This window comes from Pezoporus flaviventris, unplaced genomic scaffold (genome assembly GCF_033815535.1).
Source record: "Pezoporus flaviventris isolate CSIRO_AGI_PZ_B2104156 unplaced genomic scaffold, CSIRO_AGI_Pfla_v1 ptg000025l, whole genome shotgun sequence".
NCBI classification, from domain to species: Eukaryota; Metazoa; Chordata; class Aves; order Psittaciformes; family Psittacidae; genus Pezoporus; species Pezoporus flaviventris.
In genome coordinates, this window is record NW_026892573.1 from 5719100 (window position 1) to 5734969 (window position 15870).

Below are 15870 nucleotides of genomic sequence, written 5' to 3' on the forward strand. Positions count from 1 at the left end.
TCTGTAGTCTTGAAGCCATGCAGGAGCATCCCATTTGTACACCGCAACTGTGCTGAAGTCAGCTGCTCATTTACATGTTGCCACCCGATTTCATCGCTCCATTGCTTATACACTCCTCACAGATTTCACAAATTAATTTTTCATGCTGTCTCCCCTAATGCAGAGTGCTACCAGAGATCAGGAAGAGTGTTTTAGAGTATTTCACATTTCACCATTCTGAAAAGTTCTAAAACACATGCCAGCAAGAGCCATCTGAAAATTCCCCTGGAACACTTGCATGATAGGGATACTTTCCCAAGTCACAGCTTACATGTGTTCAAGGTAATTTCCAACATTTTCCAGAGATTCATGTTTCACATTCACATGCTACTACTTAGGCTCCACATTAAGCAGTATTTCCTAGCCTTCCATAATACCCTCCCCTCACTCATAAATGTCCAGATATACAACTGTAGGACAACATAACAAATGAGAACAGAATTAAAGTTCTACCTTAAGGAGCTGAGATTGCCCAATTTTATGCCTTAACCTTCCCCTAGCTATCAGGAATGAAGCTCTGGACAAATAGGTAAAAACCTTTTACTTGTCAGTAATTTCTGCAAAGCGACTTTGGTAGTCCAGTCTTTCCATTCTTCCTGCAGCTCCATGCAAAGAGTACAAAGCAATGTATTTCACCTTGTCCTTTTAACAAAGGTTTCCTACCACAAGCACAAAAGGTTTGCAAGCTCATGATGTCTAGGCAGTTAAACCAATTTTAACCAAAGTAATAAAGAGTACATAAGCTGAAGAATACACCATCATATTTTTACTAGTGTTAAGACTATGAAAATACCTCCTCTTCAAACTACAGCTTCTCTGAAGCACTGTTTGAAAAGTCTTTTCATTTTTCACCAAAAAAGCTGAAATCAAAGCGTGAGACAGGTAATTTACCCAAATGCCATACCAGTAATTCAAAAGATTATGTAAAGTGATACTAAGATCTAAAGAATGCTTCTCTTGATTAGCAGTTTACATTTGCTGGCAATCTCTGCATTATTATTATCACACTTTTAACGTGGGCTCCAAAAGAGGTAATTCCACTTGATGAATAAACCTCAGTTCCAAGCCAGCACAAAACTAAATTTGGGGGAGAACAAACAAACAAACAAAAAAACCTATCCAAATCGCATTTCAATCTTCAACAGTCAATTTTGATCACAAATATATTTATGATCATAAACATCTTGTTATTTGTTCAAATGCTATTTACTTCACAACTGCTATCTTTATCTGAACTCGGCAAGAGGGGGTCACATACCTCTTTCAAGGCTGAAATTGCTGAAGTAGCTACTAAGAAGAAAACTACTCAAGTCACATGCACCTCTGCAATCTCTTACAGCCATCCACCAGGATAAATAACATTCTTTTGCCCCATAAAATTAATACTCATTTGTGAAAGATTTCTTCACTTACTGCCCTGTAACAGAAGCCTAAACCCCACAGATTTTCCTGACCTCCATAAAGCAAGAAACATCAGTTTCTAGCAAGGAGAAAGAAAAGGAAAGCCACCCATGTGCAAGAGTGGATCAAGGAAACTAAACAACACAAGACTGTATTCATAAAATCACAGCAGGGTTTGGGTTGGAAGGGACCTTAAAGCTCATCTAGTTCCAACCCCCCTGCCATAAGCAGGGACATCTTCCACTAGACCAGGTTGCTCCAAGTCCCATCCAGTCTGGCCTCTAACACTGCCAGGGATGGGGCAGCCACAGCTTCTATGGGCAAAACAGTATTAGAACAATAATTTTATAGTCTCAAAAAAAAAAAGTGATCAAGAAGTGTCACTGTCATCAGTAAATGCCATTTAGAGAAAACTCAGTTTAAGCAGCAAAACCCAACAATTCCTGAAACAACCCATCAACTCACCTCATGCTGCTGACAATCAACTTATGGACCTGGCTCAGGAGTTGGCACCAATTCTTCATAAAGTCCATGCAAGAAATTAAACTGGAACATGTGTTACCATTGCTTTCAAAAGAATGCCTTTTTCCAGTTTTCAATTAAAACTGCTTTTCTAAACTAACACCTAAAATCCCATTCATTCTTTCAGGGATCAATAATAGAGGTCTGGCAAACCGAGGCAGTAGTCTTTCTTCAATCAAAAACAAAATAGAACAAACAAACAAACAAAACCCACCAAAAAAAAAAAAAGAAGAAGAAAAAGAGCTGGAAAAGGCTTTTTGTCAGTGCTACCTGGTTAAATCCCAATGCCCTGCAAACAGGACTGGAGAAATGAAATCCAGCTTACAACACACCACTGCTGATGGAACCAGTCTGATTTTCAGAAGTTGACGGAAAACTGTTACCCATCTTCCTCACTGTAAAAGCAAGGGACCATAAACACCCCAGAACCTATGCTTTTTGTTCTCATTTCTCATTTATAAAATCAACATTGTTTTCTGGTTTACAAAAGGGACACATTTTTTGATCTATCTCCCTCCCTTAAACTGTTCTAAACTAACAAAGCATCTCTCACAAGCAACAGATTTAGCTCTGCCTGAAGAACAACTTTAGCAAGATTTTCTCCCAGATTCCCTGATCAGAATACCTCCTCATTCTCAAGGCATCCCATAACAGAGAAAGAGTTGCAACATAAGCCACAGAGGGTGGACAGAAGGTGGAAAGAAGAAAGCAAGTCTTTCAGGTTAAACAAGATAGCTCTTCTGGGACAGGAAAAAGGGAGCTGTCAACAGCCAGGATTTTACTGCCTGGCTATGAAACAATTAGGAGGAGCTGGCATCTGGTCAAGAAGATGTAAAGGATTACATGAAGTAAGTTAGGTAGCTCAAATGCTCAAGGAATCTTAAAAGGAACAGAAAGAGGAAAAAAATTAACGCTGTCTGTTTTATGAAATTCTGTTAGTACTGGGGATTAAGAACCTCTAAAATCACTGTGTTTCCTGGCATTCTGGAGTCAGTCAGAAAAGTCACTCAATATTCATACAATTACGTTAAGTACAATATAAACAAGAAGAAAATGGTTTCAGATATCTTTATTTTTTAATAACACAAAGGCAGGAGCTATTGCTCTAAAGACGTATCAAGAACCCAGGATTCCAACTGCAGAACTACGAGCATGATAGTAACACACTAACACAATGGTAATAGACAAGAAGTATCAAAATACTGACTGTAGAACAGCAACAAGCTTTCTGGCTTGTTTGGGGTTCTTTTCCTTATTGTGATGTGGGGGTTAAAGTCATTTTAGCAACTGAGACAATAACATTAGAAACAGTTCTCAGTGCTCCTATTAAGTATTTGTTGGTCTTAAATTACCTTATTCTACAGAACAAAATGATCAACAGCTCTGGCTGAGGCAAGTACACCTTTTAAGTAAGGCAAAAAAAGATAACCAGACTTTCAACAGGGGAGAAGTTAGAAAAACAGGTATTTTCAACTAAAAGCACTGCTGGCACAGATCTCTCCCACAGACAGCAATAATTTATTTCCGAGACTCGCGTATCTCCAGCTTCTAACTTCTAGGTTACTCATGTTCAGCACACAATCCATGCCTATGCCTGTAACAACTACTCAGTTTTAAGGTCATCACAAACATATTTCCACATACTAAAAAAAAAGTATTGAATTTGATACATTAAAGTGATTTCTCTTTAAACTTCAAAGTTCACAAGTGTTACTGTGGTTGCATAGTTTAACACATACATCTGACTGTCAGTTTTCTAAAAATACCAGGTTATAAATTTAGCATTTTACTCAATAACCACAGAAGCATCAAGACAAAGAAGTTGGATATTCACAGGGAATAAAAACAGGGTATTAAAAAGCCATCCAATAGACCCCAAATTTTAAAAAGTCCAGTGAAAATGGCTCACTACATAAGTATGTACTTAAACAGCACCATCTGAACAATTATTTTTAGAATGTACTAAGACTGCAATGCATTCCAGCACAGTAAGAAGTCACAACTGCCATGAAGCAGTAGCCTCAGGGCTATGTTAAGACTGCTCAACAATTTAAACAGGCTGGTGCATTTAATGAGAGATCTAGGCATTAGTTAAAAAACAATGTTTTGTGGTAACTGATTTAGGAAATTAACTGGATTCAAGCACAAGCATCTGACTAGTTTACTCCAACTGCCAGAAGCAGAAAACACGAAAACAAAAGTGCACTTTACCAGTGGGCTCAGGTCAACCTCCTGCCATGTCTTCCCACACTCAGCTTCAGAACAAAGCTTTCCCCTTTCCTAATCTGAACATTAGAAGTCAATCCTATTCTTCAAAACTAATTTCCTATGGCAAAAAGAGCAAAAAGTACACAGGCATGTGTGTGTGTGTTGCTCACTACTGCCAAACATAAGGTTTTTATTTAAGATCTTGCAAGACCGTTTGAGTACAGAATCCCTTAGAGGAGGGAAATTAAAAGCTTTCTGCTTTCTAACAAATAACTTTTCACTCTTAAAGCAAAATCTAAGTTTTTCCCACTTTCACAGCTCTCAACACTTTCAACATACCTTCTCTTGACACAAACCCACAGGAAACCTCAGAAGATGCAGTACTTCCCATATTGCCCATTATGTCATTTTTGGCTCACTTGTTTTTAAGTAAACTTGGAGAGTTTGAGGCCTAATTAAATACCATTTTCACAAGAAGCTTTTTATTTTTTATAATAATTTAAATGGACTATAAGCAGAAAAGGCTTTACAGATACAACACTGAACCACAGGAGAACCCTGTTTCACAGATCCATAGCGCATCTCCTATGTAGGAGACAGCATGCTCTGAGCGCATTAGACCTGTACACTCTTAAACTTGGATTTATTGACTGGATCTTCAGATAGGAAGATGCCAGGTTTAGGCTTTATAAAAGACATCTTTATGACATGGTAACAGAAGGACCGTGGAAGGGCAAACAAATCTCTTAAGGAATGATGCATTGGAAGTAATTTTCTGCCTAGGCCTTCATTTCTAGGGCGGCTCTGTGTGATGGAAAAAGGAGTCATTTCTTTCCCAATCCCATTTTTGTCAGAAGATCCTGCTTAAGGAAGGCCAAGATCCAAACCCAGTCATCTTCCAGCAACATAAATGGCTCTCAAGATCTTCTGCTGAAGGCTTGTGATGCAGTATAAAGGTTAGAAGGTGTCCTGAAGCAATTTGGAGGGAATGAAGAGGGAGAGAAGAGTCACAAGATGCACCAAAGTAATAATGCATGTAACATAGTTCCAAATGACTTCAATTCAGCATGAAAGGGGAACTGGCAAAATGTCGTTAGAATCTCACTGCCAGTTTTCAAGTGATACCTTTTGCTAAAAATCAAAAGGAAATTTAGAATAAACTTCCTGTACCAGCAACGACACAGCTGGAGAAAGAAAGCTCTGACTGCAGGCTACCAATGTTTGCAAGGAAGAGGCTGTTGCTCTGCACAGCAATGAAGCAAGAAAGGCAGAATTTACCTGAGCTGATTCTACTGATTCCCCTTCTCTGAGGGGGATTGGGCCAGAGGGATTGCTGATCATGTGGGTTAGCAGCACATCCCCTTTAATCACGGTGTTTCAGTCTATTCATATGGACAAAGAAACAGGACTTAACCCACCAGCCACAGGCTCCACTGAAGCAAGAACATATTTAACATGTTTAGAACTGGGGAACTTTTGCAGTGCTGGGAATCAAGTTGGATTTCAAACCCATTTGGCAGCCTCCACCTTTTTGCACATTCAAACCTAGCACTAGTGTGAAGAGACAGGGAGGAGATGAAACCTGTGTGGCTAAGGGCCATGTACAACCACTGGCCTTACCTTGGCCCCAGCCACCATTTTCTGCTCTTGACTTTGTTTCCTGTCTAGAAAAGGGCCAGACAAAGATGTCATTAGTCCTTCAAAGAACTGAAGTACAAATATGACCCACAGACAGGAAGCTTATACAGAGGCATAAAAAGCATTCTTTCCATGTGCTCAGGATATGTTTTTCTCCTCTCTCTCCCCCACGTTTTCTCATTAAACTGCTCATACTCTTTCCCTCTCTCAGCTTAGAGAAGTGGAAGACAACATAAACAGGAAAAAAAAGCATAGAGAAACAGCGTAAAGTCCATCCTTCACACCTGAGTGGATGGTGGTTCAAAGGGGCCCTACCTACCTGCAACCCTGTTGTTTGCTTCAAGAACTCTGTTTGCCCAAGGAAAAAGAGACGAGCAAATCCTGGAAGCAGATCCTTCCCCAAAGGAAGTTTCTTTCTGAGTCTGCAACCTGGAGCTTTTGCTTGAGACTCAGTCCTCTGAGTGGATTCTTTCTTCAAACTCTCACACTGGTTCTTTACTTTTGTGGGCAGCTGGAAAAAGAATGAAGCCGTAGGCTGAGGCAGGGACTCCATACTTCCAGGATAGGGAGGCAGAAAGACTGGAGGGGAAGGAAAAGTGCTAGTTGGTAACTTCTTGAATAGTGATCTGTATTCCCTCATTTCCTGCCACACAGAGACACACACATAGTCACTGCAATAGGGGAGGATGACAAGAGATGAGTACTAGACATGCAGTTGTTTCATGCTTTGATGCCAAAAAAAACAAAGTGTTGAGCTGTGAACTTTCAAGACTTTTAAGACATCTACCAATAGATGAGAGCAATCGTTAAGATTTTTTGTCCAGAAAGTTCTCTGTTTGTTACAAGTAGATGTAGGTGGGGAGGGGAATTAAGTGCTCATTTCTTTAAAAAAAAAAATTTCAAATCTCTCCTCTGTTCACTTTCTCTCAAGTGAATTAAAAATGGCATCTATTGGAATGCAGTGAACTTCTCCCCATAATCTCCTTAAGAAGAAATGATCATACTTACCTGAATGTTTCCCTTACCAATGACTTCCTAATCCCACCCCCAACTCTTCTGTAAAGGCCTTACTCCAATTTCAGGTCTTCTACTCTAGTCAAAAAATCAGATTGATTAAACACCAACAGCAGTTTAATGCTCTTGTGACAACTCTGACCTAACCTAGGCACATTATCATTGCTGTGGAAGCTAAGAACCTACCCAAGTTCCTGGATCAAGTTTCTGGAATATTCCTCATTTTTCTATATCATCCTAGTAGCTAATTGTCATTACCTGAACAATGAAAATATAATGCCCAAGAGCTGAAATTTTCTTCACAGATCCCAAAAGCTGATAGATTCATGTGAAATTTTATCAGTAGCATAGAGCCAACATGCAACAAAAAAGAGCTACAAGTCACTGGACCCAAAACACAATTATACGCATAGCCTCTCATGTATGTGTTTACTTATTATTACCTATTACAATACCTTATGCACAACAGCAGCAGTGGCCAGTGTTTGCATGTAGGGTAGCTGTTGAGGTGTATGCATCATATGAGGCACTATCATTTTGCCTTCATTGCTCTGAAGACACCAGTTAGAGTATGATCCAGTAGTTAACCAAAAAGGTATGTTCCTCATTATGCAATTTCACTCAATTCATTTAGGGGCAATTTTGATGGGGTTTCTTCATCCTCTCCTTTAGAGCACACACCTAAACAAAACAGTCTTGGGTATCTTGCATGTCCTTTAATTATCAGCATTTGCCTCCTCAAAAACAACTTTCCTTCCTTGTGGTTCAAATAATAAAATGAGACATTTGGGAGGAAAAAAGCTAGATTGTCATTAAAACCACAGCAATAATAGTTTTTTTTAAACTATTCTTTCTTTTAAACTATTTCTTTCTTTTTAATTTCTGCTGTCAGAGTAGTAGGTAGGAAAATTTCCTTTTTTTTTTTCCCAAACAGGTGATGGAAAAAGCCTTCAAGGACAGAACCTGATATCCCACAGTAATTAAAACAGAAAAATCAGCAAGTTTCTTCCAAAGAAACTGCTTGGGCATGCAGAAATATATTCCGCTTCTTGGTTCCTCTGGGGACACTGCGTATGGTGACAGTGCTTCAATCTAAGGTAAGAAGTTTTGCTCTAAATAGCGAGATTTTATAGAAATAGGATTATTTGTTTTAATGGAATTCCATGACTTTTCAACAACATGAGACCTTTCAATTTGACGAAACACTGCCTTTTGGATTCAGATCAACTTTCAACAGTTAAAGAAAGGTCTGAGTCAGGTTCTGTCTCTTCACCCCACATGCATGTTTTTGTGAAGGAAGATCTTCCTGTTTGGAGAATTAACTGACCAACACACATTTAAATGTACTTGGCCAACAGATGTCTCCAGCATGATGTTTTATACTCCCCTTTTCTAGTAATGTTGGGGATAAACGATAAAAAAAGAAAATATAAGAAACAGAACATGTTCAAGGTAAATTTCTACTGCTCTGTACTCAGTGGCTAAGGAACTATTATAAAGTGAGAGTACAATTAAAAGCACATTTCATCTTAACATTCATGTGAATGGAGGATTCTTTTTATCAAATAACTTGCAATATCTTGAATCTCATGGACTAACATTTGTTACTTACAATTCATAACTACAATGCCATATACAGCATTATAGGCTTCATTTCAGGTGTTATGTTGAAGCCTACAGATACTGCTAACACTTCCAGTCAGTATTCTTTTCCAGCTCAAAACAAAGTATCTGAGGTAACTGAGCAAAACAACCCCCCCAGATGAAGCAGCATGATCCAGGACCATGATCTGTAATATCAAAGGCTGCCTTTGAGAAATCCTCTTTTACCAGGCAAAGATAAGATCCTGTTCACTGGAAAAAGTATCCAGATCACCTACTGAAGTCTCTGGGGTGCAGATGAGAGGTTATTTGGTCTTATTCCTTTCATGTAGCAGTTCAGTAGAACAGACAAAGATCCAATGTCAAATTGCAAGGAAAAAAAAATAAAATCATAATGTCTTTGTCTATTGTCATTTTCCTCATGGAAATAGCTGAACAACAAAACAGTTTCTGAAAGATCAATCTCTAACATCCTGTTAGGAATAACGTGGTTTTAAATTCCTTCCCTTACATCAAGATCATAGCATCGCTCCTTTTTCAAGAGAGAACCCTTTACTTCTAATTTTTATCCTTTCATACATCTTTCTTCCCTTAAAAAGAGTTGTTTTGAACTCTGAAGAAAGAGGTTGGTAATTTTTGTGTTCTAACTATCAAAAATACTAGCCTGATTCCTACATAGACATGTATTTCAGGCTGAAACAATTACATTTTTCTGCATTCTGAGATGAGTAATGCTAATAGATACTCCTTTACCTTTCTTTTAAATCTTTAGAAAAGTGAAGCGGTCTAGGATAGGCCTTCTAAAGTACTCAAATCCCTCTTACAGGAGAAGCTGTTTGGTGCCTCACAATCAGCAGAAATGATTCACTCTACTGAGATGGCATGTTGGCCCAGCTCAAGGAGCTGAATATACAACAGCTTCTCAGTCACTGAATTGTAGAGTTTGCCGATTTACCTCAAGTGCAGGCTATGATGAGATTCTTCTAATTGGAGCAGTAGAAATTACAGCTGTGATGACACAAGAACAATGTATGTTGATGATCTTCAGCTATAGATGAAGTCAGGAAAGGCACTGGTAGCTCTATGTGTGAACACACAGAAGACAGTAAGGAATCCTATAATTGATGTTCTCATCTCCTTCGGGCAAATAAAGGAATCTTTGCAATGTATTTTCACAGTGACCCAAGTGTTGGGAGTAAAACTCCCTATAGTGCTTTCTTCTGCCTTCTTTTTCTATATAGCAGGTTTCATGACCACCAATTCAAAAGCCAGTGAGAATACTGATCCCTGTTCTTCTGCATCAGTAAGCAGAAGCTCAATAGCCAGTAAAGAAAAGTTTAAACAAGTGTAAATTCTACATAATACCATCAGCAAAATAAGTAAATACTGAATCTATGTAATTGGTAAGCAGTATGGAACATAAGCAACAATATTTTTTTTATTTCTAACACTGCAGCTCCAACAGCTGCAGGATCCAAGTGAAAGAACATGGAAACCACATGCAACCTGCCACAGCAGATTCAGGTTACCAGCAGGTAGAGCAACTGTTTCTCAACCCAAACTGAAAATTTAAAGCATCATGCAGTTATTTTAAAATGCAACCAGCAATATGGAATATTTGCAGTTCCTAAAGTAAAACTGCTTCTAGGTTAAATAGCTGTTGCCCTGCTGCCAGTAGTCATACCTCTCGAAACATGTGCAGGCTGCAAACCCACTGCAGGATCTATGCACCAGCATTCAGTTGAACTGTTATTCAAAATAAATATCACAAGAACAACAAATTTTAGTAAAGCACCTTTTTCCTGCAAACTAGCACCAACATGACAGGCATATTACAATACCAACAGGAGCGATGTAAGGCTGACTTGAAATTCCACACTACCAAAACTGTAAAAAAATATTAGTTTCCCAAAACTTCCTTTTTTTGGGGGGGGGGGAGGGGGGGGGGTGGTGGGGAGCAGGCAGAAGGGGGAGTGAAAGGGCAGAGAGTACTTGATAGGATAGCAGGGAAGAAGTCACTGAGCATTCATTTCATATTAGGAAAAATTTCTTGACTGGTAAGGTGTTGAGGCACTGGCACAGGTTGCCCAGAGAAGCTGTGGCTGCCCCATCCCTGGCAATGTTCAAGGCCAGGCTGGAAAGGGCTTGGAGCAACCTGGTCCAGTGGAAGGTGCCCCTGCCTGTGGCAAGGGGTTGGAACTGGATGACCTTTAAGGTCCCTTCCAACCCAAACCATTCACGTCTATGATTACAACAGCTACACTAGATAATGTTATCAAGTCCCAAAATGCAGAAAAGGCATCAAAAGCATTGATCAAAGTGTTGACGTTAAAAGAGTAAGTTTCATACAACCCATCATTAAAAGCTAAACTTGCAGAGAAACAGAATGGTAGGAATCTTTCTGAATTTCAGACTTGGCATGTGGCCTCTCTCCAGAGTGTTTTGTGCTCAACTTATTTAAAGGCCTATGAAAAAACAGAGAGGGCCATGGCACATGTCTAGATTATCAGACAAGGTGTCAGACAATACCTGCTCGAGACTGGCATATGTACCAGTTCCTGAAAGGCCTTTCCTAGGAGTGATAAACAGCTATGGCTTTTCTGAACTCAGCATGACAGAGAATTCCAAAACTGTATGTAGCTGTCACAGCAACGCACACTTGAGAAACACAGCCAGTGTTTCTTGGCACATACACAACAGCAGGAAAACATATGGGGTATGAAACTGAATGTTAATTATAAAAAACACTACCTTGTAAAAATAATTCCCATTAATAGATGCATCAATTTTATAAAATTTAAGAAATGGGTATATTTGTTAAATAATGTTATAATTATTTTTTCATTTTTAAAACTTCACATCACAAGCATATTTCTGGATGTCTTTATTAACATGCTTTTTGTTTCTTGTTGGCTTTGTGTGCCAAGTACAGTTGAGAGCAAACCTTTTTCTGGCCTAACTAAACCACATGTTAAATCACATTAACAGACTTTACTGGCACCAATATACAATTCTGCCATAAAGACAGACCTTCATTCAACCTTAAAGAGTTGAATGAGTACATGAGCTAGTATTTAAAAATATTTTCTATTAAAAAAAAAAGTCAATGTTTTTAAGACATCATATGAATGGCTTGCTTTTGTTTGCTTTTTTCCTCCTTAAGTCTACTATAGCAAAGGTTACAGTATTTATGTATACCTTGAACTTACTTGAAGAAGTTACATAAAATCTGTAGTGTCTTTACTTTCCTTTTTGGCTCTTAATGACTGAATTAAATAGGCAAGCCATGCATTTACATGTAATTAGCTTTCATAAACTTTTTTTTAATTTTTTTTTAAAGCATCATTTTTCTTACCAAGTTCTCAATCTTCACATAATTCCTACACTTCTCTGGTCAAGGTCTTTCAACCAGTTTATCTGCAGAACCTGGAAGCTGAGATACCACACATAAACAGTGTTAAGAGGAGTGACTGCCATACTGTTCAGCAGCCACACCAGACTGGATGCCTGTAATTTGGGGGATTTTGCAGGGGTGACATAAAGGTCCAAACTACATTTTCATTTGAGAGTAGCTCAAAGCATTTTTCTGCAGGTTTTGACCCTTGACCATCTCCTTAATGGCTTTTCTGGAGAACTCATACAGTAAAAATGCCTGTTTCATGCAATTATTACTCATTTTACTTATATCTATTTAATACTACTCAATATTTTACTTGTATCTACTTAATAAGATTAATTTTAGTGAAGAGCAACATGGATAACTGGAAAATAAGAGCTAAGCAAATTGGTTGCCTTTTTAAAGTCAGCAGTTTTAAGTTCTGCTTTGGAAAGTACTCAAAATGTGCATTTCAGAATTGAGCACTTAATACGTTATTTTCCATAGCAAATACCAATTTCTTTTGCTAAGTGAACTCCCTGACTCTAGAACTTACAAATTTAGCATGCAACCTGACCAAAAGACTTGATTCTTTCCTTGTTTTCAGTAGTAATAAGAACTCTACAGCTAAAACTGAACTGAGTTTTCTAGTAACTGTTACCACCAAGACACAAAGGGATGTCAAATGCTATTGTAAGCTGTTAGCTTTCCAGCACCACAAAGTGTGCGATGTAACTAAAGCTTATTTTTGTCTTAACGCAAACTAGTGACAGTGGATACAGAAACTAATTCAGACTTGAAACCTGCAAATGACGTGCAAACAAACCATGATACCTCTGCAACTTACAGTCTGACTCTCAGGATCCAGATTCAAGTTTTAAAAGAATCATGCTTTAGATCAGAATTACTTTTTTTATTTTAACCTACTAGAAGCAACAGTACATGGAAAAACATATTCTAGATTATCTCATGTGGCTGTCACCACACAATATGCTGTCGTTCATTAGTTAATTAAATGCTTTCTGAAGATTTCCTGACTTGATTTTTCTTACTGGACTAGTGCCTCAAATTCAGCCATATTTTACAGTATCAAATTAAAACTGTCATTCAACTTGGAATAAGATCACTACAAGTCTTTTTATAAAAACTCTCACAAGTCAGGTGATGTGAAGGCCATTTGAAATCTATCATTTGGCTCTGCTTAGGTAGAACTGCTTGCACGGAGTTGTCCCTATATCTTCTCACCATGCAAGCACCTTCACACCTACCTGATCAGCCAGAACTCGCAGCTTTTGGATAAGACACAATTAATTTTGGCAGTACCTCTTCACAGGCACACCAGTGTGCAGTGTTTGACTGTCATTCTGTATCTGTTGAAATATTAGCACTTGGTTTAGGTGGCATGCAAGAAAAAGCAAACAGTATTACGTAATAAATAAAAAAAAATACATATGCAAACATGTGAAGCGCTATTTCTAGCCTAGGCTTACTGCTTTACAAAGTTACCCAGAGCAGGGAAAAAGACATCAAACATCCACACCAAAATAGAAACTTACCCCACTGACTGATGTGGGTTGTCAAGTGTTTAACCATACACTGAACCTCACAGGACCCTCTTTCCTTCATTTGATTCAAGACTTTTATTGACAAAAATAAACATAATCCAGATAAAATAGAGCTTCCCACAAACTCAGGCAAATATACAAGATACTATGAACCCGCTTGAAAAAAAAACAATATTTGAATCACTACTGAACACTTCTGTATATGATTAGTATCTACAACACGCACAGTTTAATTTGAAGCAAGTCTGACAGTAACGCACACTGGAGATACTCTTGACGCTACTCCCTTATAGCACAGAATTAGTCACCTGATCTCAGAGTTCTGTGCCAAAACGTAGAGGCCAGTATTTCCTCAAAACAGTTGTTATATTTAATAAAGTGCTTTGCCTGCAAATTTGGCAGATCGGCTCTCCTATAAAAGACCAGCAACACTCCTTTCTTTCCTTCACATTTTCTTTTTAAGGCAAGACTCTAAAATTAGTCTGCAGCAGAAGCAAGAGTGTTCTGCATTAAAGTTTCTCAGGCTTCAGCTGTATATTATATGCAAACTCGTATTTTCCACATCGCTTTCTAGCTGCAAATAAAAAAGGTTAAAGAAATATATAAAAAAAAACCACCCTCACAAGCATTCCGTGCTGCCATTACTTCTACATGCTAAAAAGCCTGCATTACAAAACTGCCTTACACACTCTTAAGTCAAACTCCATCTTCCAGTTTACTGAAATGCACAAGGAAAGCAGAGCACACATGATACAGCCAACAAAGAAAACTTCAACGTAAATGCCTCATCAAGTAAAAGTCCTTCACTGCTGGTTGGCATATATCCAAAATGCATTCTCTAGAGGCTACAGAGTTAAGAATTACATTATATAGAATTCAACAAAGAATAAGCTTGAATTTAAGTGTAGTTACTCTTTCTAATAGCTATTTCCCCAAGTTTAAAATTATTCTTAATTCATAGTTTAATACCTGCATAACTGAAATCCCCATAAGCATTTTGCAGACTAGACCAGAGTTTACTACTGCATAATTTTTTTTTCCTCCTGCTTTTTTGCTGGACAAGCATTATATTGAGTATTACTTCATGTATATAATTTCACATGTGAACATCATGCAATTTTCTGTTCTTTTATTTCTTCAGCCCAACAGAAAAATTCTGCAGACAGAACTGCCAACTTCATGCTCTGAGTTGTGACTTACTGTAATAGTCAACTCTTCCTAGCCTGGCCAATCTTTTAATGTTCTTTTTCCAAGTCATCAGGGAATAACCATTTACTAGTCAAGTTCTTTCATTCTATTTTATAAAGTAAAGCATACGTATATATTTAAACAGCCTGCATGACAGCAGAATCATGTCTGGTACCCAATAAAATGCATTCTAATGGTAGTTGCATAGGCAACTGCAAGTTGTTGGAGAGAAGCTATAGGAAGTACTTGGGTGAACACTATGGCACACTGCAATACAGCATTAAAACATTTCTCCCCTCTATATGAATTGAATGCAGGTTTCAGAAATACAGCATATTCAAGTTTATGCTGGTCAAAAGTTTCCTTTTCCAGCAATGTATCTAATATTATAATTCGATATTTTCATTAATTATTTGTTTTCCTTTCTTGTACATTTAAAATACACAGACAAAAAAAGGGGTGCAGTAGGAAAACCCAAAAGCATGAAAAATATCAGGAGTCTCTCATTACTACAGTCAACTAATAATTTGCTTTTGTACTTAACTGCAGTTTATTACAAAAACATGCAATGAAACATCTGCATTTAACAAAACTGTATGGAAGATGCTTCCTATCTCCAAAGTGGGAACAAAGAACCCTGGAGGGAAGAGGACATGGGGAAGTATATATTCCAGTGGAATTACCTAAGTACCTGTTAAGAGCACATACATTGCCAGACTGTTCTCAAAGAGCCAATCATTTAACCATGATAACCTTGACCTCTAAGGAAGTGAATCATTAACTGGCCCATACAAATTTTTGAGTTCCACAGTATCTAGAGCTCAAAATAATACTGAGTATAGACTAAAAAAAAATGTGCAAACATATGATGAATCTTTAACTGCAGCTTAATACACGGTGGTAAAAGGTATTATTGAGAAAGCATAAGTATTTTATGAGGAAAGGAGACAAAATGTAAATCTTCACATTCTTGTCACAACCACTTCATGTCTTCTTCCCTCAGCAATTCCCCGGCATGCATTAACACCACACATATCCCTTCCCTCTTCTTTACCACTTAAATCAGAGGAAATGGTTATTATAAGCAGTGCCCTAAATGTTAATGTAAAAAAAAAAAAAAGTAAGTCTACTTGGCAGCTAGCAATCACAGAAGTCAGTATCATTTGACTACACTGTTTTCCATCAATCTTAAGGCAATTTTAAAGTACTACTACATGTTCATTTGCAGCATAAATATACAGTGTCAACAAAATTAATCTGAAGTAAAAACATGACACTACGGACAAGGACATCAGTAATCCATCTCCACATGACCTA

At 37.9% G+C, this 15870-nt stretch overlaps 1 protein-coding gene across 10 annotated transcripts in view; it reads right to left on the reverse strand.

Annotated features, from left to right (window-relative positions):
* The window catches only part of TSC22D1 (TSC22 domain family member 1), a 94133-nt gene that overhangs the window by 48328 nt on the left and 29935 nt on the right, over nucleotides 1-15870 (reverse strand). Inside the window, exons 2-5 of one of the 10 annotated variants that reach the window (XR_009744106.1) lie at nucleotides 10109-10170; nucleotides 7278-7503; nucleotides 6128-6319; nucleotides 3017-5139 (exon numbers count right to left, since the gene is read on the reverse strand). The exons of 3 other annotated variants lie outside the window; for them this stretch is intronic. Coding sequence is in view for 1 of the 7 variants with exons in the window: in XM_061457302.1 (XP_061313286.1) it covers nucleotides 9658-9719; nucleotides 10109-10170 (124 nt within the window). In the remaining 6 variants the exon portion in view is untranslated. Of the gene's footprint in view, nucleotides 1-3016; nucleotides 5302-6127; nucleotides 6388-7277; nucleotides 7504-9277; nucleotides 9720-10108; nucleotides 10171-15870 lie in introns of those variants that run through there. 6 more of the 10 variants (XR_009744107.1, XR_009744111.1, XR_009744108.1 and 3 more) reach the window with 6 other exon arrangements.